Source organism: Hydra viridissima, unplaced genomic scaffold (assembly GCF_058129835.1).
Source record: "Hydra viridissima isolate aposymbiotic clone 2 unplaced genomic scaffold, HvirCarnegie_v1 scaffold_4, whole genome shotgun sequence".
Classification (NCBI taxonomy): domain Eukaryota; kingdom Metazoa; phylum Cnidaria; class Hydrozoa; order Anthoathecata; family Hydridae; genus Hydra; species Hydra viridissima.
Genome location: NW_028324303.1, coordinates 20,362,425 through 20,390,176, shown reverse-complemented (window position 1 = coordinate 20,390,176; position 27,752 = coordinate 20,362,425). Strand labels below are relative to the sequence as shown.

Genomic DNA, 27,752 nt, shown 5'->3' with positions numbered 1-27,752 from the left:
TTTTTAAAATGAATTTCATTTTTGAACCCAGCATTTTTAGCTTTGATAATTTTGCAATATTTTTTCAATTTTTTTCACCCATTTTTTAACTTACAAGTTTTTTACTTGTCAATTTTTAAAGGATTTTCATAAAGAGAAATTTTAGGTCATCTTTAGTGATTTTACTATGTGGTTTGCTCATTATCTTGTTACTTTTTGCTGTTTGAGTGTTTTTGCTGATCCTTGTCCAAAGAAATGCACTTGTCATTCGTCATGGTTAAGAGGTGTTACAAATGTGGTTGTAGATTGCTCCAAGAAAAGTCTTACAACTATACCATCAAGAATTTCACCTTATGTCACATCACTGTATGTTTAAGTTAAATAATTCTTTGTGCTTGTTATTTTTATATATTAATAATCAATTTTGAAGTTATTTTGCTATCTGTTAACAAACTATAAGTTGTATCTTCATTTTGTTTATATTTACATATTTTTAGCGTTTTGAATGAAAACTTTATTACTGAATTGCCTGCAAATGTTTTTATACAATACAAATACATGCGAGAACTGTAAGTTTTTTATTATTTTCTCCTTCATTGTTTACTTTTTTTAAACAAATTTTCCTGTAAGTTTAAATGAGTCTAGTCTTTGCGTTTCATTTCTTTTCTTATATTAAAATGTTGTTAAGTTTGTTAGTGTTTATTATTATTTAATTTTTTTAAAATAAAGTAAGTCGATGTTTAAGTTGATCATTAACATGTTGCTATAAAAACAGAAATCAATTTTTGTTTAGGTATTTATATAAGAATTTTCTCTCTAAAATTCACAAAGATGCATTCAAAGGTTTACAGAGACTAACTGAGCTGTAGGTTTTGTTATCTCTTTTGTGTAGGTGTGTTATAGATTTTTGTAATGACTTTTCAGTGTTACAGTTAACTACAAATACAGTTATTAAAGCATAATAAGTCCTTTTTTTTCTCTATACACTAGAATAATTTTTTTAGATCTCTTCATTCGAATCGCCTAACTGCCATTGAAAATGGGACTTTTTCTACCTTAAAAAATTTACGCAAACTGTATGTTTTTTAACTTTGTGTTTTAAAATTATTTGCAGTGACTTTAAATATATATTGTATTATGTTTGTCTATATATTTATATACATATGTTTATATATATGTGTGTGTGTGTCCCACATCTGGAATGGTGGAACAGGATGTTAAAATAATTTTAAGCCCAAAATAACTGATGCCACATCTTCTTTAAAGTTCATGCCAGTCCAATATGTCTGTAAAAACCTACCATTTTTTAGTGGGCTGGCAGATGAGACAGTCCAGGAACCTTTAAAATTCACATTGAAGGGAAATTTCTAGGTCTCTAATTTTCTATTTAAATTTTCTAATTTAGCCCAGTTATTAACTTTAGGTAGTGGCGAGAAAAAAATGTGGATGTGAAAAAATAATATTTAATAACAATAATATTTACTAATAATATTTATTAAAAATAATATTTACTAAAAATAATATTTACTAAAAATAATATTTACCAAAAAATGAAGTATTTCTATGTATGACTGAGACTGATTTGTTCTTTTATTTGGGTCAATAAATAGTAATAAATAATATAACTAAGGATCTCTCACATTTTAAAAATAAGAATGAGGCTTAGTCTCTCCTCTCTAGAGGGGATAAGACTGGTCCTTAGAGAGTTTTTAATGTTCTCAAATGCATTTAAAACTTTCTTAAGACCAGAGTCATAGTTCTCATTGTATTCTTTCTATTGCACCATTTACCAGTAGAGTTTTATATCCTGGAATGATATGAGAACTAGCTGAGGAAAATGCAGTTTTCAAAACCAGACAGAGTAAAATGCAGAGACAAACTGTAATTATCTTCAACTCTTCTTTTAAGGCAAAGTCAAATCATAGGACAGCTGTGTATTCAATATTTTAATTTTCAAATAATAAAGTCTTTTTCATGAACCAAGCATTGGTATACCAATAGGCTTAATATCTCCATCGATGTTAGCTGAGACACCAAACCTCTTTATGCTTTTTTCCTATCAGCAATATCTTTTTCATTACTTCCTCAGCAGCTCTTTCCCCATAAATTACTCATTTTGATTGGAAAATTATTGAACATGGCTGGTGGTATCAATAGAACAATATGACTCCACGCTAGTATTTACATCACTAGATTCTGATAAAATTTCAAGTTCTGTAGTTAAATAATCTCTCTCAAAAAACTCTTTTTTTAAGAAAAGGCCACTTATAAATAAATAAAAAACTCCTCCACTCAACCCTAAAATTTTGTATCCACCCATTACTGTGGGCCTACCTTATACTATAGTCAGACATTATCCTGTATTTGTAACCTCCATGTATCTAAGGTTTCTTAACTGCAATCAGAATGCAGTTTTCTGGACAGTTAAAAAGACCAGTGGACTTTGCCATTCATTTTTCTTCAAAAAAAAATGTAAATACTTAGCTTTAATAATTTTGCAGATAGTTACAGATAGAATTAGAATAAACTAGATCAGAAATTTACAATATGCCGGCAGATGAGCTAAGATAAGAATTTTCTGAAAATGCAGCTTTATTGAACATTAGCTAATCAGCTGATTGACGTAAACAAAATACATTTTATCATTTAATAGCTAAATGATGGTTTTATCGCCTAACTTTCAATATATGAAGTAAAATACAGATTGAATATTTGCTAATAATCATGTGAAATTATTCTCATCTTCTAATTAGGGGGGGGGGGGGGGGGGGACAAGCCCACTTTCTATGTGAAGCTTAAAGATAATAGAAGTGCTCAGGTATAATTTTTACATGTAGAGTTTTACATAAATTGAGAAACAAATCAGTCTTAGTTTTAAATATTAGTACAACATATTTAGGTAAATATTGGTTTTTTAATCACTCTCTGCCAGTTATGCTGACTAAACATTTACATATTTTATTCTGCCCAATAGCTAAAATTGATTACTGGGCTAAAAAGTGTCATCTAGAAAAAAATTATCTTTCTATATTAATTTTTAAAGTTCTTGACAATCCTCTAAATAATGGTAGATTTTTTCCACACAAACTTGAACTGGCAGGAACATTAACCAAACATCAAACTTTTTTGACTTGAAATTATTTTATCATACCTGGTCCACCATTCCAGTGTGGGCAAGTTGAATTTCCAAATTGAAAAAATTCAAGACACTCATACATTCTAAAAAATATTATTAAATATGATGGTATTTTGTAGAATGTATGAGTGTCCATGGAAAGTATGTGGAAAGTAATATGGAAAGTAATAGAACTATCCAATAATATTTAACCAATAGATTTTTCTGTTAATTTAATAGATTTGTAAAGTAATAGAGTAAACTACTTTAAAAGATTGTAAGAAATCAATACATAATTGTAACAAATACTTTCTAAATTACCAATTACTTTGTATCAATTACTACATTGTAATAGCAAGTTAAATTAATGCATTATTTTGTATCAATTACAATGTTCATTTGTTTTGTAATGCAGCTCATAAAATCCATTAGTAAAACAAAAATAAATCCATAAGTTAAAGCTTTTATAATAGCTGGCAGCATAGACTACAACATAAGAGGATAATAAATGCACCTCTTTTGATAATAGCACAGGAACATTACAACCACAGATGAAATCAAATCATTTAATATACTGATCAAAAGCTCATAGATGTGAGTTTGTATAGCACATATGGAATTGTTGTGATATATTTATTAAAAATTTGAAAAACTGATTGTTAAAAAAAACAAAATTTTTTTATCAAATACAGTTATTAGATAGTAAAATAACACTGTCTGCTGAACAATACAAGAGATATAATGAAGTAAATGCCAACAAATCATTTACTAAGAACAAAATAATGAAAAGTTTTTACTAATTTAAGAATAGAAACTATAAACAACAATCTGTGTAACAATTTATAAAAATTAAGCTGGAGATATGGCATTACATGTTACACATCTGTAGACAATAAAAACTAAATACTGTTGACATTTCAACAATAAATTTAAGTGTAATAGTAACAAATCTGAATGAAAAAAGGACTTAAAATTTCTTTAAAGTTTAAAGATATATTGCAAGTATTATTAAAATTACTAATAAATTTAGCGACATCACTAAGCTGTCATGGGAAGTTGATGTATTTATCCAGTGTGGGACTTGATATATTTATCCAGTGTAGCCTGTAACTCCACAACACACTTTTGCATTTTACTGCAAACCATAAAAGTCTTGAATAAACTGCTAAAATGAGTGGCCCAGTATGATTTAAAGAGTTGATCAAACCCCTCAAGGAGACCACCATTAAGCACCTTCATCTCTGATGCAATTTTTACCTTTCATCCTCTTGTCTTTACACAAGGAGTAAAGAGTATGGAAGCTCCACCTTTTCTGCATTTTCTGAAAGTTTTCAGCCAACCTAAAGACAAATATTATTGTTTGAAATGATTTTTATAACATATGATGATTTCTGATCTGACATAATGCAACATTCATATTAGAATGAAATAAATACTCTTATCTGAGAAATTTTCCTTATTAATTTCTAAAAGCAATAAATTATTGCTTGGGTAAAATAAAAAATCAGTTAAAAAAGGTAATAAAAATCTAAAATCTGTATTATGATGAAACGTTGTAAAGCTGAAACTACTTCTGATAAGAAATTATAAATAATTCCATTATTTCTTTAACTAAATTCTTAAATTGCTTATCTTTTTAATGTGCTGCACAACTTCAGGTGTTGAACACTTCTGCTTCCCTTCTTTTCACAGTAAACAACATTTAGTTTTACATGCATCTTATAGTTTCCTATCTAAGAAAAGTAAAAATATACACAAAAATTTGTTAAAAGGGCTTGTGTAAGAGTAGCTATTCAAAACACATTATCTGAGAGTTTGAGGGGCACCTGAAAAGTGGTTCAATAATTGAAAAAAAGTCTTAACAGATCAGCTGTACAGATATTTCATTGAAAACTGTATGTCAATCTGAAAAGTTAACAATGATGCTTTGCTAAGATTGTGTTCACTAGTCTTTTAAATCCAAATTAAGATCTAAAATAAAATAAAATTAAGATGTATATCTAAAAAAAACAAAAACAACTGTGTCACAATATATATTTAAATTATAATACTTACCACTTGAAAGGATAACATTTGAAATAAAATACTAAGAATTGTAATAAAATTAGGATGTTTCTTTAGCACTTCAAATATAGAAGGCAGTTTGTGTGCAATCCACATCTGTATGTGAAAGAATGTGGACTTGAAGATGGCCTTTATTTCATCAGTGAGGCTAACTTCTCCACGTCTTCAAGATTTTTAACACCTAAAAAGTCATAAATGAAATCTGTTGTTACAAAGATTGAATATCAAAAAATATATAGAGAGTAAACTTGCCAAAAGCTAGAACCCCAGATAAGTTGAACATCCAGTAGCTTGAAGGATTTTCAAATTCCCATTGAAACCTAATTAACACTTCCTTATAAAAATCACTCATTAACTCAAGCCCCTAATACTTAAACATTTACTAAAACCAATCACTTATCTGTCCCTGTGAACTGAAAAATAATAACACAAGTCTAAAGCAATGTTCAATCTTTTTTTTTTTTTGAACAAGTTTTTAGAGGGAAAAAAAATTCTTAGTGAAAGTTATTACTTTTTCTTTCAATAAATCAAATTTTTTTGTCAGTTAATTAAGTTGTGCATTCACTTAAGTTCTCAAGCGAATTGTACAGCTAAGTTTTGATACAAAAGACAAAGAAAATTATTTAAAGAGGATGTAGATAATGGTGATAATACTTTTATAGACCCAGTTTGCCCCAAAGTTAGTGATATTGTGGGGGCATTGCAAGTGCTGTATGACTACATGACCTTCAATCTTAGTGATAAAGATATTCAACCAAAGCTCAATGCTCTCTCAATTTTAATCTCAATTTTATTAATTAATAAAGATGTTACTTCAAAACTGAGGCAGTGACAATATTTTTTGATTTATGAGTTATTTATTTTTCTTTTAATTTCACTTACTAAAAAATTTTACTTTCAATTATCTACTAAAGTTTGAGTTATAGAATGTCCTGATAACTAAAACATTCACTTGAACTATTTTCTTGGCTAATTGGTAGTTTGAGTTTTCAGGAGTTTACTGCATAATATATTTCAAATATTGTCATTTATTTTTAACTTTTTATTGTAATTATAATGAAAGCTCTCAAGGTAAAAGATGGTTACCTCCACAAATAGCACATACTGATAACCCACTAGGATAACTTCCATTTGAATCTGTTATGTTCTCACTCTGAGAATCTGTCTTCCTTTTTTGGAAACAAGTAAACCACTATTAGCAAATAAATACTATATTTACAAGTAAATACCATAAGTTACAACTAATATTAACTTTTAGTTGTATGTAGAACAGCAAACGTATAAAAAGTAACATAAAAAATAGCAAAAAGAAAAGGTTGTAAACAAGAAATAAATCTCAGCATGTTGATTTTTAACTTAAATGTACGGAAACATTAGCTAATGTAAAATTTGGTGTAAATTTGAAAAAAAAAACTTCCTTAAGTATTACTACATACCAAGTTGTTTTCTTCCAGCATTTTCCATTCTTTGTTCTAGAAATCCCTGATGGGTGACAGAGTTGTGAAATATTGAAGAAAGTAAAGCAAGGATTTTGCCTAAAAGTTCAGATAGGATCAGGATAATTTCTATCTTCAGTAGTCTTTTTGTGAACAATTACTTGAATGATATAATGCCTAGAGCTAATTGAAACTTTGCTTGATAAAATCTCACCAGTATGAAACTGTGATGTACTCTACAAATAAATACCCATAACTGCAAAATTAATGCACTACTTATAAATTCTGACTTATTTTGAAAAATATTATGTATTTTTCAATTACAATTTGGATTTATCAATTACAAAGATGATAATAATTTTTATTGTTACGCCTTTTCTATGTTTTATTCTGTTTCCCTTATTTAATTTATGAAATTATGGCAGCTTTTCATAAGTAGCATGTTCTGCTGTAAGGGTGATTCCGTGTGAAAACATCCAGGGCATGCAACCCTAAGTCTCAGATTTTGCTGATTTTTAAACCACTTACAGATTTTAGTAAATTATGAACATCCTGAAAATTTTATCATCTAATTTCAATCGGTTCTTAAGATATAGCTATTTAAAGTTTGCCTCCAACCATCAAAAAACCGCCATTTTTAAAAATGGTTTTGGTCCTAGCTTCTGTTATATGTGTGTTGGAAAGCTGAAAATTTGTACCTTTACATATTTTGAGCCCACGAATCCAATGAAACAACTTAAAATATTTAAAAATGAACATAACACCTAAAATTTAAATGTTTACCACAATTTTACTGGGGCGAGTCGAACCACATATAAAAAAGGCTCCAAAACAAATAGAGCACTTGAAAAGATGTTCAAGAAACAAAAGTAATATACAAAATTTAAAAATTAGAAACTCAAAAAAATTAAAATTTATTAGTTATAGTGTTACAATCATTCACATCAATATTATATGTTCGCCCTGATTTTGTTGTTGGGACTTTGATTACTGCAATTAAACTTGACAATGGTACCCAACAGATATCATCCATCTGTGACCAAATAAAGTTTTGAAAAGGACTGTGAGGGTGCATAAACTTAATTTGAATATCATTTGTAGTAATATCTATCTCTGTAACCATTACTATCCACCAAAAGGAATCATACTTGCATGCAACAAAATCATTTAGATTTAGTACAATTGCAACATCAGACATTACTGCTTTTGACAATATAAATCTGTCAACACATTGATGTTCGCTTGTTCTTTTAAAACTAATTTCAAATTTTGAAATGGGTATGTAATGATGATAACGTCTGGTACCTGGAACAGTTTTTCCTGTTTCAAAATACTCCTTTAGTTGCTGTCGCCTTGAACTAACTGTTTCTTTGGTAATTTTATAAAATATGATTGTGTTTATATTGGTGATGCAAAACTGAAGCATATCATTAACTGCCAATATTTGGTTTTCTAATGATCTTTGCAAACTTGCATTTGCTGTTATTCTTTTAACGGTACCACCTATGCCATCACAAGTGGATTTTTCATGGCTGGTTGCAAAAAAACACTCATTCAGCTGTAATCTTGAAATCTTCCTTATGGTGGCATAGATTTATAAAGTTTTTATAGTTTTTATAACGAGCAGAGCATCCATCAGAAAAATAATAAATTTTATTGATACCAACTAAATGTTCTTTAATGTACTCTACAATTTTCTTCTGAAATTCATACACAAAGCATGTATCATGATCATTGTCATCACTTAAAAAACAGAACAACTTATGCTGAATATTTGTTTCAGAAATTTCCTTTAAATATGTAACAACAGGATGTAGTGTACATTGTTATTTATTCCAATGATAACTTTGTATTTCATCCTGTATAACAAAATTGATAGTTCTCTGAAAAATCTGGCTGTATAATACATTCATTGTTACCTAAATTATTTTTTAGCTCCTTCAAATAGCGAGTTTGGCATTTAGCAATATATGAATGTGAAGTTAGTTAATGTGAGAAACAACAATTACACCTTTTTTTTCTTGTTTAATTTATCAAAATACCTGTTTTTAAGCACTAAATTTAAGTAGATTTGATCATCTTTTTATTTCTGTTTTAGAAAAGACCACTCTCCAATTCTTTGTAATAACTATAACTTAACTATTCAGGACAAATTCTAAAAAAAATCAAGCTACATCTGCATTTTTGTGGTTCGACTCGCCCCAGTAAAATTGTGGTAAACATTTAAATTTTAGGTGTTATGTTCATTTTTAAATATTTTAAGTTGTTTCATTGGATTCGTGGGCTCAAAATATGTAAAGGTACAAATTTTCAGCTTTCCAACACACATATAACAGAAGCTAGGACCAAAACCATTTTTAAAAATGGCGGTTTTTTGATGGTTGGAGGCAAACTTTAAATAGCTATATCTTAAGAACCGATTGAAATTAGATGATAAAATTTTCAGGATGTTCATAATTTACTAAAATCTGTAAGTGGTTTAAAAATCAGCAAAATCTGAGACTTAGGGTTGCATTTTCAAAAAAATTGGATGTTTTCACATGGATTTACCCGTAACTAAACCTCACTTCTAGAAGAAAAGTATGTATTGCTTTTAAATTGTTTTAACAGTATAAAACATAACTGTCATTTGAGCAACACATCTGTTCCTAATGCAGCGTTCTAGAGAAAATTTAAATAGTGATGAATGTGTTGCAATTGTTACTTTGTCCAATGAAGGATTAATAAATCGCAAACTTGGTAGAAGATTTGGTGTGTCTCATACAACAGTCAGTAGGGTTCTACATAGGTTTGTAGAAACCAAAGATCACACTAGACCACTTGGCCAAGACAGACCATGAGCTACCAATGCCATGGAGGACCGATTTTTAATGCTTCAAATATTGAGAGAATGATTTACTATTGCACGAAGTCAACTTGGTGAGGTTCATGCAACTGTTGTTAGTCAACCATAAGAAGAAGACTTTGTGCTTTAATTTATGACTTTGGGTAGCAGCTACTGGTCCCAGATTGTCTGTAGCCCACCAAAGAAACAGGCTGGCTTTTGCAAGGAGGGATATGAATTGGGAAATGCATGATTGGAGACAGGTCTTATTTACAGATGAGTCAAGATTTTACCTTGTAAGTTCTTATTACTCCCCAAGAGTATACTGAAGACCAAATGAAAGATATTTCAGTTGTAACATTTAAGAAACCACTTTATATGGAGGCGGCTCATTGATGGTATGGGGCAGAATATCTTTAACAGCTCGCACAGAACGTTTTATTAATGATGGTGGATGTCAGACTTGTCAACAATACATAACAGACATTTTAGAACCTTTTGTGGTACCTTTTGCACTGTACATTGGGGATGGATTCCTTCTTATGCAGGATTATGCTAAACCACATGCAGTACATATTGCTGCTGAATACTTAAATAATGTTAATATTGAAGTTTTGGAGTGCCCAGCTTGCAGTCCAGATATGAACCCAATAAAGCATCTTTGGGACATAATGGGATGCTGTGTTAGAAGCCAACATCCACCACCTAACAGCCTAGACGAGCTGCAACAAAGTCTTATCCGCATGTGGGAAGATATCCCTTAAGAAACAATTAGATCTCTAATTGAAAGTATTCCATGGAGCTGTCAGGCTGTAATAAAATCAAGAGGTGATAACACTAGTTATTGATAAGTCAAAAACGCTTCAATTTACACTGTATAAGTGTGCATAACAATAAAAATCATTTTACTTTATTTTGTTAAACCAAGGTTTAAGTTTTTTTTTCACCATCCTCAAAGTCATTTGTATTATTATCATCAAAATAATTGTGTTCATGTGTTCTATTCTTAATATGTCTTAACATGTTTGTTAAACTATATAATAATATTGACGACAATTAAAATAAATTGAAATGTGTAAGTGGTGCCTTAATTTAGCAGTTAAGTGTATAAAACAGGATGTACATATTTATAATTACATATCTGATTACATATCCGACGATCATTTAAACCAATAATCTGATTACAAGTTTTTTCCATTTTGGTTTAAATTTAATTTAAAAATAAAGTTAATTTGCATTAAAACTTATTATCACAAGTTACAATTAAACAATTCAAAACAAATGATGTAACATGATGATGTAACAATGATCCACACAAGTGAGACAAACAGATTGCACACAGCTAAAATGTTTTGACATTAAAATGTCACGTTAAATGTTTAATTACATGTTTAAAACTTGTTACTTGTTTTTGTTTAATTAGCAAATCATTATCTTCCATTGTTTTTATTTAATTACCCCTAGCAAATCATTATCTTCCATTGTTGTATTGAGTGATGAATTGTTACTGCTTGAAACAGGTGAGTTGAAAAACAAACTAGAGATAGGTGAATCACAAAAAGGAGAACTGACATCTATAGTAGCCAACTGAGAATATTTGATGATTCTGAAACAATTATAACTTAAGAGGCAGGACTAATTTCAACCTAGTTTTCAACCTAGTTCATTTGCATATTAAACATAAAATCATATATGTTAAAATTTAATCTCTTTAAATTTACTCTATTTATATTTCTTATCTGGCAGCTTATAAAACAAAGTTCAAATACTTGTATCATAACTTTTTATCATTGATTTGCTTGAAAGGCTGGTAATAAATAAAACAATAATAGTAAACTAATATAAAATAATATTATTTATAATTCTCTATCTATTTTGACCAACATAATTATATGTAAGTGAAAATGGATTTACACAAAAGCTAAAACAACAAAAAAACATAATCTTATGACTTACATATAGTGTAAACATATTGTAACAAAAGAGTAGGATAAATGTGACAACAGTTAGGAGTTTATTTTTTATACATTTGTAAATAACGGTTGTAATAAGATTTAATTCTATGTTATTGCTCATAAAAAGAGCTTTCTTTTTACTATTTATGATTAATTAGAATATTTTATAGTTTGCATGGATTTGAAAAAACTTTGTTTGAATCATATCACACACACACACACACACACACACACACACACACACACACACACACACACACACACACACACACACACACACACACACACACACACACACACACACACACACACATAGATACATACACAAACGCTATATTCACCAAGAATATCAAGTGTTAGTGTCAAAAAATAAAGAGAAATTTATTATTAAAAAAGAGAGAAATAAAGAGAAGTTAAGTTACAAGCCCTAGATCTACCAGGCAGAAAAAACAGGTTGTCAAAGGCATAACAGCCTTTCTCTATGAATACAATTTATGAAAGAGTATAAAGAATGATAGCAGACACTAAGAATGTGAACACTGGAAGAAGGAATGGGGTTTTCACTCAGTTACAAATACTTTTTTTTTCAAAAAAAAGTTGGGAAGAGCCACAGTTCATTGGTTGTCAATGCTATGTCCTTGACCAGGTTCTTTATGTAGCAATGAGGAACTCACAGGAAACAACATATCACCAAACATCAACATTGGGAAAAACCTTTTATTCAGGAACTTGTAAAGAACTATGAACAGCTCAGGATGACTTTCAAGAATGGAAAAGGCAGATGGCATAAAATTTGATGAAAATTTGATGATGAAAAAAGATGAAATTTCTATTTCATTTAACTTGAGTTTTCTGTTTGTTTTTTTTTGAAAAATCTGGATTATTTCCTAAAGTGAAGTTTCAGAAAATAACAAATTTATGTAATGCAAGATGGAATTCCTGACTAATACTAATGCTCTATTGACATTCATACTTCTGCTGAAAAAGGTTTGGAGTCAGGAACCTTTGAGACTGGAAATACCTAGAACAAGTTTGTGTCAGAATGGGCAATCAATTGTCTTCAAGAACTTTTTGACGTCTGTAAAAAGAAAGAAAATCTTTAGCTTAGATCTTTTGTCTAACAAAACATGAGTTGTAAACTATGCCTTAAGTGGATGAAATACTTCACATTCATTTTCATTTTATAAGATTACAAGCTTAAAAGCTTGTAATCTTATAATTAGATTTTTTTTTATTTGTAAAAAAGTGTTTTACACTGTAACAGTAAACTATTAAATGCTTAAAAACTATTTAAGTACTCTCCCCTTACAAAAATCAGAATTTAATTTGATCATAAAGTTAATCCTCTATCCACATGTGTGATGTGGTAGATAAAAATTTTCTATCCACATGTGTATGTGGTAGATAAAAATTTTTGGTTTGTGTGTGAATTCTCACGTTCTTCATTCCACCTTAATTTGATTTCTTCAATTAATTTTACTTCATTATGACATTTTAAAATAATTTTAATGCTGATGGAAACAAGAAACATTTTCTACAAGAAAATCAAAGTAATATCTTTTTCAAAACTCATTACCCATATATATATATATATATATATATATATATATATATATATATATATATATATATATATATATATATATATATATATATATATATGTATGTATATATCTGTGTGCATATATGTATGTATGTATGTTTATATGTATGCATATATGCATGTATGTATGTATGTATGTATGCATGTATGTATGTATGTATGTATGTATGTATGTATGTATGTATGTATGTATGTATGTATGAATGCATGCATGCATGCATGCATGCATGTATGTATGTATGTATGTATGTATGTATGTATGTATGTATGTAAATGTATGTGTATACTATATACACACATTTTTTTAGGTATTTATTTACAAATTACATTAAATCAATTAATCCTGGTGTATTTGAAGGTTTGGAGAAAGTAGAAACTCTGTAAGTGAAATCTTTCAAATATTTTTTCAAAATGGGATTAATTCAAGCTTTATGAATTTTTTTTAGCCTCCAGTTTATGAGATCTTCATTAAATAGCAATTAGTCTTAGTTTTAAAAATCTATAATAGCTCTAAGCGGCCTGTGGGTATAAGCTGTAATGGTACCAAAACAGTAGATATCAAAACCAAGGCAAATACATCCATCCCTATCCAGGGATAGGGATAGGGATGGGTATAGGGTTAACATCAACAAGATTTTAAAAAAAAAAAAAAAAAAAATTAAGTGCATGCGTACAAGACTAAGAAAAGTGATTTAGCCTAAATACATAGATTACTTTGGTAGATGATATTTTATAATGGTGTAGCATAATAGTTCATCAATTAGTGTTTAGCCATTTAAGTATTTGTCAAAACACCTGGCATGAGTATTGTTGCATACTTTTCATGCAACACCTAGGCACTATAGTAACTATTGCAACTACATTCAGTGTTAATCAATCTATATAGGTCCACCAGAAAGCCTACTCAAATCAGATGGCTTTACTTGATTGTGGTGAAATCTTGTAAAATTTCGTAAAAATGATGTTATAGGAGAGTTAATTATGTGAAACAGGTGCTGTATCTGAGTTGCTGATCCTTTTGTGGCCTACTGCAAATGATTGAGTAATCTCAACTCTAAGGTTGACAGTAACAGAAGCAGTATCAGAACAAAAGTTTAGAAAACTAACTGTATATTTTTACTTTTTCTGATGTTATCACTGTACGTGTATATTAGGGTGATGACTTTTTGATTTTTTTTCTCAAACATTTCCTGTAGCACGAATGAAGTTTATTCCATTAAAATATTGAAAAAGGTCATGCACAAACCACTTTGAACTGTTATTTATGTAGGCATTTTAGCTTTTTATGTAATTGTATTATACAGTATATACAATTAGCATAAAATGCTAAAATGCCTACATAAATAACAGTTGTTATAATAGCTTTATGTTTTATACAGTATATATACATATATATATATGTATATATATATATATATATATATATATGTATATATATATATATATATATATATATATATAACCGACTTGTGCAATAATTTATGTAGAAGAGAAATTTGTAGAAATTTGTCAATCAGCAATCCACAAGGCTATCTACATGAGAGCTGCTCAGGTGAAGAAATTCTTGGTGAGCACGCTTTATCTGGAGAAGTGGAGCATACACTTTGACGGCAAACACACTGAGGGCTTTGAATATCAGGCCGTGGTCCTCAAGAATGAATCTAAAGAAATTAAGTTGACTGCGCTAAAATTGAAAGATGGGAAAGCTCAAACATTCGCAGAAGGACTCCAGGATGTGTTAGAGGAGTTCAATCTGTGGGGATCAGTTGTGATGATTGTTGCCGACACAACAAAATGAATACCGGCAAGAAGACAGGCGTTGTTGTTCGGCTGCAGCAAATATTCGAAGAGAAAGGTCACCCCAAACCCAAGTTCATCAGTTGCCAGCACCATGTGCTAGACCGCGTTCTTCGCATTGTCATGGACAATGAGCTCCATGGGTCGACTAAATCACCAAACATCAAGTATTTCTTTGTGCAGGATTTAATGAGCAATTACAATATATTGAAAGCAGCCTTCAGCAACGGTAAAACTGAGATTAAGGAAACAGGCGGCTGGAGAGATGTCATGAAGTTCCATCACTTAACTGAGAGGAATGAGATCTCCTTCATGAATTTCAAACAGATCCCAAACATCAGCAATGCATGCTGGAGCTCTCGTGCCATTCTAGCCCTTCTTGCGTTTATTCTGATGCCAGAAACCTGGATCAGGTTGCGTAAAATCTGTTGATTCATTTCTTACTCATGGGCTGACCATTGGTTCAGCAGTCAATTGTTCCGCGTTGAAGACTAACTGAAGCTCTGAATGACTACCCAAAAGCTCTCAATTGCTTGAAAACCCACTGGAAAACAGATGACTCTCCAATCAACATTGCCCGAAGCAACCAGTGCTACGAGCGCGCCATCAAAGTTATACAAGAATTACACGACTCCTGCCGCAACAAGGACAACCTCCCACTGAGATTGATCCTCTCTAATAACATTATCGTGAATATTTGATTTCCTTGTGCATTTGATGATCCTATATAATTTTGTATGCATGTGACTCTACAGCTTGTGTTCAATTTTATATCTGCTTACAGTGACTTCAAAAATTTGCCCAAAAAGCTAATAAATAAAATTCTTAAAATCATTATGTGCATGAGGTTTTTTTATCAAATCGCCTTGAATGTAATATTTTATTTAATCTTAAATGAAAGCTAATTAAATTATGATACAGGGAAAGGAGGTTGTATAAAAGTCATCACCCTAGTGTTTATATATGTGTGTGTGTGTGTGTGTGTGTGTGTGTGTGTGTGTGTGTGTGTGTGTGTGTGATGGTTTTATTTAAATTTAAATATGAATTAATAAATTTAGGTATAACAGTAATATATACATTGAATAATGAAATGGGAGTAAAAACCATTAGTAATTATATTAAAACTATTTTGAGGAAGTCCTGAATTTCATAAATGAACACATTTAGATTTCTTGGTTAAAATAACTTATCTGTTGTTTCTTATTATTGCATTCATATACACTGTTTGTTTCCTATTCGCTGTTTGTTTATTTGTTTTTAGTAATATTAATTAAAGGTATGATTGGTTTTAGTGGTAATTTAATGAAATATATAAAATAATTGAATGAATTTATTTTATAAATAGAAGTTATGGGTTGTGCAAAGCATTGTAGTACAGAAGCATTGTAGTAAGAAGGGAAAACATGCATTTATTCATGAGATATTAGGTTTTTCTCTTATGATGATCAGAAATGCTTTAAAATGGAAAAGCGTAAGTGAAACAAGAGGCCGATAAAAAGTAAGTGAGCAATAAGACAGATTAATAAAACGTGCCGCTGTTGCTGATTTGTTTAAGGAGATTTAAATTTAAGCGTTTCTTCAAAAACAGTATGAAGATTGTTAGTAAAAAGTAAGTTTCTCATCTGTTCTTATATGTATGCATATATACATACATGCATATATGCATACATATAAACATACATACATACATACATACATACATACATACATACATACATACATACATACATACATACATACATACATACATACATACATACATACATACATACATACATACATGCATACATACATACATACATGCATACATACATACATACATACATACATACATACATACATACATACATACATACATACATACATACATACATACATACATACATACATGCATATATGCATACATATAAACATACATACATACATATATGCACACAGATATATACATATATATATATATAAAATTGCAGATTTTTTTATTTGGGTCAAATAGAATATATGTAAGGAGGCCCAAAGTATTGAGTGAAAAAACGTTTGTGGAGAATAGGGTTGTAGTTATGGATTGGCCTGCACAGTCACCTGATCTCAATCTGATCGAAAACCTTTGAGCAGATGTAAAAGAGGCTCTTTATAGTGAAAAACCAAAAAACCAGCAAGAGTTATGAAACTTTGTCCAGAATGCTTGGAAAAACATTCCTTTAGAAAGATGTCAAAATCTGATTATTTCCATGCCAAATAGATGCAAAGCCTTAATGACAAACTAGGGGATGCAATTAAATAATGATTTTTTAAAGTATAGACAGATATGTCAAATATAGTTAATATTATATATACTTAAAATGTGATTATTCTTTTGTTTTTTTTGTGATCTTGTTTTAGATTTCTGCATGAAAATCTTCTTCGATCAATACCTGAAGGAACATTTGTCCCACTTGAGCAGTTGAGAGTATTGTATGAACACTGTGTTCTTTTAACAATGTTAATGAAAATATGACAAAAATCAACTTATCACAAAATATATTTTGTTATATTTTTATTATCTTCTATTACGTTAACAAAAACAATTTTATTATTTAATCATATCAAAAAAAAAAAAATGGAGAAGTAAATATTACATACAACCTGATGTAATATTACATCAGTATATACAAATGTATTTTACTTTAAAAAATAATATTTGTTTGAAGTAATTATGTTATATTAATTATGTTTGTAGTTTATTAATTATATTTGTAGATTATTTTCTATATTTGTAGTAAATGATTGATAAAAAATTTTAACTTATTTTTATTTTAGAACATTGTACCGAAATTATTTGCAGGTGCTTTTTAGTGGCTCCTTAAGGGGATTGTTAAACCTCAACAGTCTGTAAGTCTCACTTGTCTTGTAGCCTCATTATTTATTTTATATCTGGTTATTATCATTTGCGCAAATAGTTGATTGTTGGCTTTAGTTGCATCATTTACATGCTGTGTTTTTAATTGTATACATTGATACTATTCTCATGATAATTATATTGTTGTTTGTGGGATTTTAGTTGTTGTAGCCATCTTCCAATGATGATTATTTATTTGTTTAATGATAACTCTGTAATTTAGTAACTAATATTAGTTATTACTTTTCTATTTAAAGTAGAGGTTAGTTTTTGGGCTTTGCCATATATTAAAAAAATTCTTGTATTTCTTCTGTAAAGTTTCATATTTATCAAACAGTCACAAAGTATTTACTTACTTTAAAGGTATCTTCATGAAAATAAGCTGAAGATGATTGCAAATGGATCATTTCTGGGATGCACAAATCTTATGAAATTGTACTTCTTTTACTATTTTTAGTCGAAATTTGTTATACTTAATTAAAATTATTTGTTTTAAAAAAATTTCACTCAATTTCACTTCAAAATCAGAATAAAATGAAATAATATGTTTTGATTCACCTGTATAATTTTTTCACTTACCCGGCTTATTGCTAAAGGTGGTCAGAAATGTCTATAAATATTCTAGTATAGATTTCATAGGAACTTTTGTTTATGATTTTTTATACACAAAAGTTTTGTATTTGTTATTTGTTTCAACTGATGTGATACCTGTAATCCCTGATATTTTTGGTGTAAATATTGAAACTTGTTAATGTTTTTGTTTTATTTTAGACAACTAGGACATAACCATCTGACAAATATTACAAAAGAAATGTTTATTGGGTTAAGTAGAGTTTCTGAAATGTATGTTTTTAATCAAATTCTTTTTTTTTTTTTTTTTTTAATGCAATTATTTAAATTAGGAATTGTTTTTTTTTTTTTTCCGTTAAGTTATTTAGACAATAATCGACTGATCGAAATTACAGTTTCAACTTTTGGAGACAACATTTTCCCTTTTGTGAGAAAAATGTGAGTACTAAACCTTTTTTTAAATGAATTCAAGTTTTTTATATGTGGCATCTATCAAAGTTTTATATGTGGCATATGTCAAAGTCTTATATGTGGTATCTATCAAAGTTTTATATCTGGTATTCATAAAAGTTTTAAAATTCCTAACATAAAATACCTATAAGCAGATATTTCAGAAACATTTGTTTTAAAAAAAGTGAGTGAATTATTAAAATATTGATAAAAAAATGTTTTGTATTAAAAGAAGGAATTTCTTTAAACAATGTATGAATTTTAGTTTATGTAAAAAAATATTAAAAGTTTTCTGTATCACAATAAATGTAATATCTTAATTTTACCACAATTTGCAAATAAACTTTGAGGTTTATTTTTTCCTTTGCAAACACAGAAATAATGTCCCCCTCTTTGAGAATCAGAAAAAACTACCAAACCTTTATGACTTTGTGAACAGAGCTCAATATCAACAACTTTTGAAAAAACTAAGGGGGATTGAAAAGTTTTAGGTTTAAAAAAATGAAAAACTAAAAGCTGTTAGAATTAGTGTTTCGTAAAAAAATGAAAGTATTTCATTTTTGAGAAATGTTGTCAAATAAACTTTAATATTACAGGGGACAAAAAAAATTATTAAATTTGCACTTGCTGCTTGAAAAACATCTGCATCTTCCTCTAGTCGGACTTAATACAACTTAAGTACCACAATGTATTATATTGCTGCATGAATGCAGTAGCAAAATTTTCTGAGGGTAAAAGTCATAATCAAAAAAAAAGTGCTGATTGTTTAAAACCTGTTGTTGTTTTTTTTTTTTGTATGTAGCAAATAAAAGGAGTGTTGTCAGTTGGGGTTAGGATTTTTTCTTAACAGTATGATTCTTGTGCTTTGAATCATGTGCTTTGCTATGGTATCAATCTGTTAATGTTAAATTGATCAGATGGTCAATTACATGGTCATATATCGTATAGTTTTTATATGGTCATACAATGTATAGTTTTTATATGGTCATTCATAGTATAGTTTTTAAAATTTTCTGTTTATAGAGTTTTGTTGGGAAACCAAATAAAGAATATTGAGGCAGGTTCATTTAGATCGTTGGGCAGTTTGATGGTTTTGTAAGTTTTTTTGTGTAAATGTAATTTTAGATTGAAAACTTAAAGTTATTTTTTATTTTCTGAGGAAATTTTATAAAAATTTATGAAGACTTTACAGATGTTTTATAGGTCATTGTCAGGGAACCGTCTTACTGAACTGAATGTAGGGATGTTTTCTGGTCTCTATAGCGTAAATCAGTTGTAAGTTGTTTCTTTTTTTTATCTAATAATCTTTATGAAAATTTTTAGTTTTTTTCCAATTAAAACTTTGTTTGAAGGTTTTTGCAAGACAATCGCATTGAATGGATTGAACGAAATTCATTTGCTGGAATGAAGAACCTTCAACAATTGTGAGTAGGTTGTAAAGCTTAAGTCATTGTAAATTTCTGAAGTTCAAAATTCCATGGAAATTTTTTATGAGCACAGTAAATAAAATAGCAAAATAAAAACAACAGTTAACATAACAACTATAGTTTAATAATGATGATAGTTGATTAAGAATTAAAAAAAAAAAAAAAAATTAATGTTAATGCTAAAGTTAATGACAACTTGACGATTCTTATTATGTTTTTTTTTTTCTATAATTATGGTGTAGATATTTGTTTCGAAATCAGATTTTGTATATTCAAGAAAATACATTTGAAGGATTGTCATCTCTATCTGAACTGTAAGTTTTTGTAAGTGATAAAACTTTAACTTTCTTTAGTAAGGGTAGGGAGGGGCAAGTTGAACAATATTTACTGAATCTAATGGATTTACACAGTTTTTTCACTATTAAAAAGAAAATTTTATCTGCTAAAAATTGCTTAAGAAAAAAATGTCTTTAGATTTGTTTGAGAAAATATTCCCTAAAGTTTACTAAGCTGCTCAACTTACCCCAGGGGGGTAAGTTAAGCAGCTGTGTAGGGTAAGTTGAGCAATAAAAAAAAATTAATGCATTTCTGTGACTACTATGAACTCTCTTACAAAACCAAAATATGGCTTTGTTATAAATTGAATATATACTTTAAATCTCAACAGATTATTTAAGATCTGAATATATAAGATTTGATTAAGATATGAATATAAAAGTTAATAATTCTGAGGCAAAAGATAACTAAGTGAAAAACAAAGTAATACTTTTCAATCTTAAAACTAAACACAACTTTTTAACGCATTTTTTAAACAACACTTGTTAATATTATAAATAAAAATGAGACTATACACATTCTGTAATACATGTGTAATACATGTGTTGTTGGACGGCATTCTGTAATACATGTGTAATACATGTGTTGTTGGGCAGCATTCTGTAATACATGTGTAATGGTTGTTGGATGGCAGACAAGTGAGATGAACAGGCACATTTTCAATTTCGGACCAAAAAAGTAAAAAAAAAACTTTTGCTATTTTTCTCTTAGATGCTTAAAAAAACATTTATCTGACATCATTTAAGTGTTAATATTTTACCCATTTATTTGATTTTCGATTATACTCAGCCATTTTTTTTTTAAAAAAAAATTAACAAAATGGCATTATCAGATACAGAGAAATAAATTTCATTGGGTAAACATTTTAAGGTCCGTACACACTTTTAAATTAATCATTGTTAAATACTATTAATAATTTAAGATAAAATCCTAAATCCTTTTTTTTTTTTTTTTTTTTTTTTTTTTTTTTTTTTTTTAAATATACTAATATGATTTAAAACTATTTAATTTTTGCTTCTTTTAAAAATATTTTTACTTAAATATTACTTAGTAAAATATATCAGTTTAAAAATTCATTAATAAAAATTTTGATTTTAACTTGAATTACGTGTTATTTGCTTTCTATATTTATTATGATGGTATTGCATATTTTATCTATATTTTGATTATATGTACTCTAAATAAATAATTTATATACAAAGTTATATATTGTTTCACTTACTATTGGTATATAACTGTAATATGTGTGTGTATATTACACAAACACATAATTGTGTGTATACAAAACTGTAGTTATACAAGCAGGCACTAACGCTCTTTCTCTCTCATTCTGTAATACATACATATACATATATATACATATATATGCCGTCCTACAACCATTTAAAGTGCATTTTACTACCATTACATAAACCTAGCTTTCATCTTTAAGTTGTTTTGTTATTTGATGCGTAGTTTTTGAGATAATTTAGTTCCCCAACTTGTCCCTATGGTCAACTAGCCCAGCCCTACCCTAAAACAACATTATGAGCTGTTCATCTTATCTTAAGTCCTGCAGTAATTTAAGTATATATTGTATTTTAATGTAACTTTCTTTTTTAGAAATCTTGGGGTTAATAACATTTCTGGTCTTGCAAATGGCGCCTTTAATGGACTTCCAAGATTGTTGGTGCTGTACGTTTACATTTCTAGATATTTATAAGTTTGTAAATAATCTCTGATGTTAATATCCTATATTATTCTATTCATAAAATTTATTCCCACTTTTTTTATTTGCATGTACAAAATTTTTAGTCAACTTAATTCAAATCGCCTTACAACAATCCCTTCTGGTGCATTTCGGAATCTGAGACATTTGTACCGTCTGTAAGTATAACATCTACATTAAGTAAAATTTCTATTCTTATATAATTCATATGAAATGAATTACATGACTAAAAGAATGAAAAACATTTAAAATTTTTGTCAATTTATTTTTTGTCAATTTTTTTTAATAAAAAAAGTCCTTTTGCTTTATCAGTCTCGCTCAATTCCCTTCCAGCTGACGTTCAGCTTTCATGGTGGAACTGACTTACAAAATGTTTTTAGATTAGTTGATTATAGCCTGGGATGAAATTTCATCCTGTTTTTCAAAGTTCGTGCTAAAATTCGCCTCGTTTAGAAAACAGCCGTGAAATCATCCCCTAAACGTAGAAAACGTCGTTACAATATTTTCAAAAGCTGCATTTTAAAGAATTTATTTTCAGAGTGGTGTTTTACAATAGCATCTCATTTATTGCAGAAGGTGCATTCAGCCATTTGGAGAAGTTAAGATCAATGTAAGCTCTTTAGCTAAAATTTGTTTTTAATCTTCTTGTATAAAAATCTTTCTTAACTAATTTTTTGTTTTAGTGTTTGGTATGCCCCTCTTTCGCTTGTCCAATCCAGTAAAAAGTTACGCTTAATTAAAAGTAATGAGTTGCAATGCGATTGCAATATATTGTGGCTGAAAGCTTGGCTGAGTAAAACTAAATCAAACTCTACAATTTTTTGTGAGAAGCCTGAGTTTTTGATGGGAAAGAATATTTTGAGTATCGATGATGGGTTGTTCAAATGCGGTGAGTGATTTGATGTAAAAGTTTGTTTAAAAAAAAAATCTGAACGGGTTTAATGTCGAACTAAGATACTATAGAGTTTTAGTTGTCTGTAGTTTTAATGGTATATAAAGATTTTCACTAAAGGTGAGATTTTTTTCAAGAAATTTTTTTTTCAAGAAATACTTGAGAAAATGCATGTGAGGGTTGAACCGAAGTCTTCCGTAATACTAGAAAGGTCTTCCCATTCTTTGAGATGCATTTCAAATGTCTTGGCTAACTTTACGTGGATGAAGGATGGTTTTTTGCTTCCTGCATCAGATTCCTTTTTTTTGATGACATCTGGCATCTTGTTTCTTAGAAATACTCAAAATACCTCTGGTGGTCAGTACACGTGCGTCGCAATGAACAGGGGGCGGTTTAGTGCAGCGTCGGTAGAAGTTGTAGTCGGAAGTATCTCCTTTTTTAAACTTCTGGTTTTAATGATGAGATGTTTATACTTTTTTTTATTTTTTTTTTTTATTATTATCTGAATATTATTTTGATTGGTTATTGCTTAAATATTTATAAATAGTAATAATTGACGTAGTACTAACGGTGAAAGCAGGTCTTTTGACGTAAACCTAAATGTTAAAGCGCCAAAGTTCACACTGATTTCTGTGTTTTGCTAGCGCCACCAACGATGCTATCTTCAAGAAAAGAGTTAACGTTCGTTGGAATATCTGATCTGCCGATAATATTGCAATGCAATGCATCAGGGACACCTTCCCCGTTGCACATTTGGTTCATGAATGATGTTCCTCTAGACCATACCCGCAACTATTCTTTTCTCAGGCATAACGGTGGTTTACTTATCACCAGGGTAATTTTAACAGCTAATTAAATATTTCTCGCTCTATATTATAAATTTAAGATTATAAAAAGCGATTATTTCTCAGCGTGCGAGAATTATTTCCTGTCGTCAAGAATGATTACATCTGAAAATGGAAAGTTGACGAACGATTTTAATTATTTTGTTCAGTTTTATAGTGTGTCTTGAAATCGGATCACTTTTCTTGACCTCTCGCCATAATAGTGTTAACTTCGATGATAATTATTTATGCTTTTTTTTATTTTTATTTTTATTTATTTATTTTTCTAATTGTTGTTTTTCTTTAAGTTACCTCGTACAGATTCTATGACGTATAGATGTGAAGCACACAATGAGTTGGGTTTTGATTTTAGAACCATAATTTTACGAGTTAAACAAGGTCAGTTACGCTCTGATTAAAATTTTAAAATGGACGCTTTTTGTTTTCTATGTAAATTTCATCGAACCCCTTTTTAAATTTAACCTTTGGCTGCAAAAAGGTTATTTCCCAAAAAAAGAAAATCTTTATTGAAAAGAGTGCTCTGAAATGCACGTGCTCGTCAGAGATCGCTCCAGATAATGAAACATACAATCAAAACTGTAATCCACCAAGCTCAGGGTTTGAAATAGAAAATTTGAGATAAAGGGTATTATTGATTTCAACACGAATATATGGCTGAGTTTCTGAAAACATCAAGATGAGTTTTTAGTTTACGTAACTTACTTCACGTTTAACCTTTTTTCAATAAAAAAAATCTTAAGAAAAATTGAACAAAAAAACTGCGACTCAAATATTGTAATGCTAAAAATTTGAGCATATAAAAGTTTTGTCCTGATCTTCTAAAGAAATATTTTTGTGATTATTTTTTTTTCTTTCCATTACTATTTTATAGTTTTTAGCTAATCTTAAAAATCCTTTTAAAATTAGATCAAAATTCTTTGGGAAGATTCACTTCAACGTGCAAGGATTGCTTGTATTGGACGAAGCCTGTGTGTTGCTGTTCAAATGAAGGTAGAAGTTAAGTCTGAAAAAAATGAAGCTGATTTATTTCCACGACTATATTTATCTCAAAATTATTAAAAAATCCCCAAAAAGATTTTTTAGGCCTAAAATGTGTCACTAATTTAAGTACATTTTGGTCTCAATTACTCCAAACATTTTAAATGTGTGATTGTGAATAAAAGTAAAAACTGCTATCACCAGAAAATGACGAAATTGTCAGTGTTTTTTTTTTCATATGAGTTTTGTTCACGTTTCATTTAGAAATCTTAAATAGTAAAGTCCGATGCAAAATAGTTTGACTTAAATCAAAAAATTAAAATTTTTTTTAAAAAAAAAAAAATATTCAGTTTGTTGCACGTTTTTGCATTTACATTATTCTCTTAAAAAAGCTAAATTATTTACTTTTTTAAGGGAATGATGTAAGTGTAAAATATGAATGTCATTGGCTATTGGAATCTTTTTAAAATAGGTATTACAACGCATGCGTAACACTGATTTTTTTTATGGAGTTTTAGCTCAGCATTGGCATTTAACACGTATTTTGAAACTTCTCTCTGCAATAAAATTTTAGCGATAGACATTTAAAAATCTATAATTAAATGCGCCGACCAAACGTAACAAATCAGCTGTATTTAGGAACAGGGATTCAAATTTGAAGTAAAAATGTTGCGCTATCAAACACGTGTGTACGGAGGTGTTTGGGTGAAAATGAAAGTCATCCAAAACGCAAAAATCAAATTTTTTATTGACACATTCACAAATGACTTTTCAACATTTTTTTCTCGAAGTATTTCAAAATGTTATTCGTTAAACACAATTTTTTATGTCTCATTAGAAAAGTGATCGGGCTCTTAAAATATCATGGACAGACACCTGCTGAATCTAACACTACCCTAAATAGAGGAAAAACCATTTTTCTGATATTTTATTTGGATTCAACTGGGCACTTATTAATAATTTGTAGAATAAAGTTTCCTTTCGGAAATCTTTGGTTTTTTAGTCTTTTTTTGACTCACCTGAGTTATTTTACTTCAAATCACAAAATCTTTTCAATTTTCGAATTGAATTTTAAAGCGATCATAAAAATCATATATAAATATATGATTTTTATGATCGCTTTAAAATAAGTAAATCAAGCGTTTCTGTGTTTTCTCTACACGGCAAAAAACTCTTTTGAAACTGCGGCTTATCAATAATTTATATCTTTCTGGACTCTCTTTACCAAATTCTTAACCTTTTTTCAGCTTTAAGAGAAGTTAAGGTTGTAAAATTTCGACAAAAATAGAACTTTTCAACTCCATGAAGTTCACTTATTCTGGATCGAATATTCAATTTTCTTTTACGCGTACAATACTAATTTTCAAACTTAAATTCCTCTAAATCCCTGCCTCAGTATTTAGACTATATCTAACTGTCTGAGACAATATGTGATATTAATCTAGTGCATTTGGTACTGTACGAGAGCTCAAGTTTTGCATTTGCAGCTAATTTAATACCATTTAATTTAATTCTAAGTGTGCCCCGTCGCTCTCCAAATCTTGATAGTGATCTCATTAACTGTTAAATGAATCATTTATAGTAAAAAACTGATTGAGAATTATTCAACTAGCATGTTGATATAGATTCTTTAAACACATTCGTATAATGTCGTTAAATGAATTTTGTCATTTTTTTTTTGTTTGTTCCGTGCTGCTGTGCGAAGTGAAATGAAATATTAAAAATTTTAAGGATGGAAAATGCTTTCTATTAATTATGACTCGATTAAAACTTGCATTCTATTTACAGGCAATCATAATTCGTCTACGGATAATCAAACAGATTATTGGAATCAAAACTCTACTCTCTCTTCAGAGAAAAATGACCGAACTATCGAAGGGACAGAAAATGGGTCAGGAACAGATGATTTAGACAGTGAAGAAAGCGCAGATTTCTGAGACTTGTTGTTTCTAACATTAATTGCAGTGTTTTTATAAATTTCTGCGAATATCATTTGTTTATTTACTGCTATCTGACCTTTTTATTTTATTTTATTTTATTTTATTTTTTTATTATTTTTTTAAAGTATTAAATCTGAATTTTTAAATATTGACTAAAGTTTGATTCGCTGTGCATTTTGAGGGATGATTTACTTCCGCGTTTTATTTCCAATTACTTAAACTGACGTCACTATTTCGAAATGTTCAGAAATACCTCTATGGCACGATTCAAAATCCAAATCCGTGGTGTAATACCCACTCATTACTCCAGCCGGAACAAACTCGAACAGACTTAGAAAATGAATGACGTGCGAGCTCAGATTACACTTCTTAGTAAAGCAAAAAAATTCCCTTATATGAAACTTCAAAATAACGGATTAAAACATTTTCGAGCCCATGCCTTTTTTTCAAGATCAATATTTTTAATACTATAGAAACGCCGAACAAATTATTTCATTAGCAGGAAGCAGCTCTTTATTTTGGATTGTTTAAAATATGATTCACTTTCGCTTTCTCTGCAGTACAACTTTGATTTTTTAAATCTTTTTTAATCTCAAAATTTTAATTACACTTTTTATGTTAATACGCAATATAATTATAACATAACGAACTGGCGCCTAATACATAATCCCAAAACAAGGATTAGGGAGGGCGGCAAACGCAACTGATCTTTCTTGGCTCAAGACTAAATTTTTTTAACGATGGCATTTAACTGAAAGCATATGCATGCATTCTTTGTATTATGTGTAAAAGACACGTTTACGGTTTACACCGGTCAATAAATTGAGACTAATCCATTTAGAATGGGTCAAAAAAGTGACCTCGACTTAAATGGTATGTAAGTCCACTCTTTGTATAAGTCTGAAAATTTGTATATCTGTAATGTTACACAAAGAACACTTTATAGAGAGCTTCTTAA

General features: G+C 29.2%; 1 protein-coding gene and 1 pseudogene across 4 annotated transcripts; one reads left to right on the top strand and one right to left on the bottom strand.

Annotated features, from left to right (window-relative positions):
* The first annotated feature begins 56 nt into the window (after window positions 1-56).
* LOC145182747 (uncharacterized) lies at window positions 57-26,864 on the top strand. 4 transcript variants are annotated; one of them, XR_016451895.1, is made up of 23 exons: window positions 57-345; window positions 477-548; window positions 773-844; window positions 984-1,055; window positions 13,285-13,356; window positions 17,153-17,224; window positions 17,570-17,641; window positions 18,012-18,083; window positions 18,420-18,491; window positions 18,579-18,656; window positions 19,692-19,763; window positions 19,872-19,943; window positions 20,021-20,092; window positions 20,338-20,409; window positions 22,034-22,105; window positions 22,226-22,297; window positions 22,593-22,749; window positions 22,823-23,028; window positions 23,185-23,457; window positions 23,676-23,866; window positions 24,164-24,254; window positions 24,783-24,866; window positions 26,643-26,864. XR_016451895.1 is itself a non-coding variant. In XM_090085524.1 (23 exons), the coding sequence occupies exons 1-23, from the start codon at window positions 167-169 to the stop codon at window positions 26,789-26,791; spliced, it is 2,331 nt and encodes a 776-aa protein (XP_089941650.1). In that variant the 5' UTR covers window positions 57-166; the 3' UTR covers window positions 26,792-26,864. The 4 variants fall into 4 exon arrangements, 1 of the variants encoding a protein (XP_089941650.1); XM_090085524.1 differs by having other exon boundaries at window positions 22,678-22,749; XR_016451897.1 differs by having other exon boundaries at window positions 60-345; window positions 20,021-20,096.
* Window positions 7,502-9,448, bottom strand: LOC149890435 (uncharacterized; annotated as a pseudogene).
* Window positions 26,865-27,752: the final 888 nt, after the last annotated feature.

Bases quoted from the DNA above. Each gene is read 5' to 3' on its own strand.
- LOC145182747 (XM_090085524.1), top strand. From the start codon at position 167: ATGTGGTTTGCTCATTATCTTGTTACTTTTTGCTGTTTGAGTGTTTTT. The intron at 22,750-22,822 runs GTAAGCTCTTTA...TTTTTGTTTTAG, and splicing joins TTGGAGAAGTTAAGATCAAT to TGTTTGGTATGCCCCTCTTT. The intron at 24,255-24,782 runs GTCAGTTACGCT...TTTTAAAATTAG, and splicing joins AATTTTACGAGTTAAACAAG to ATCAAAATTCTTTGGGAAGA.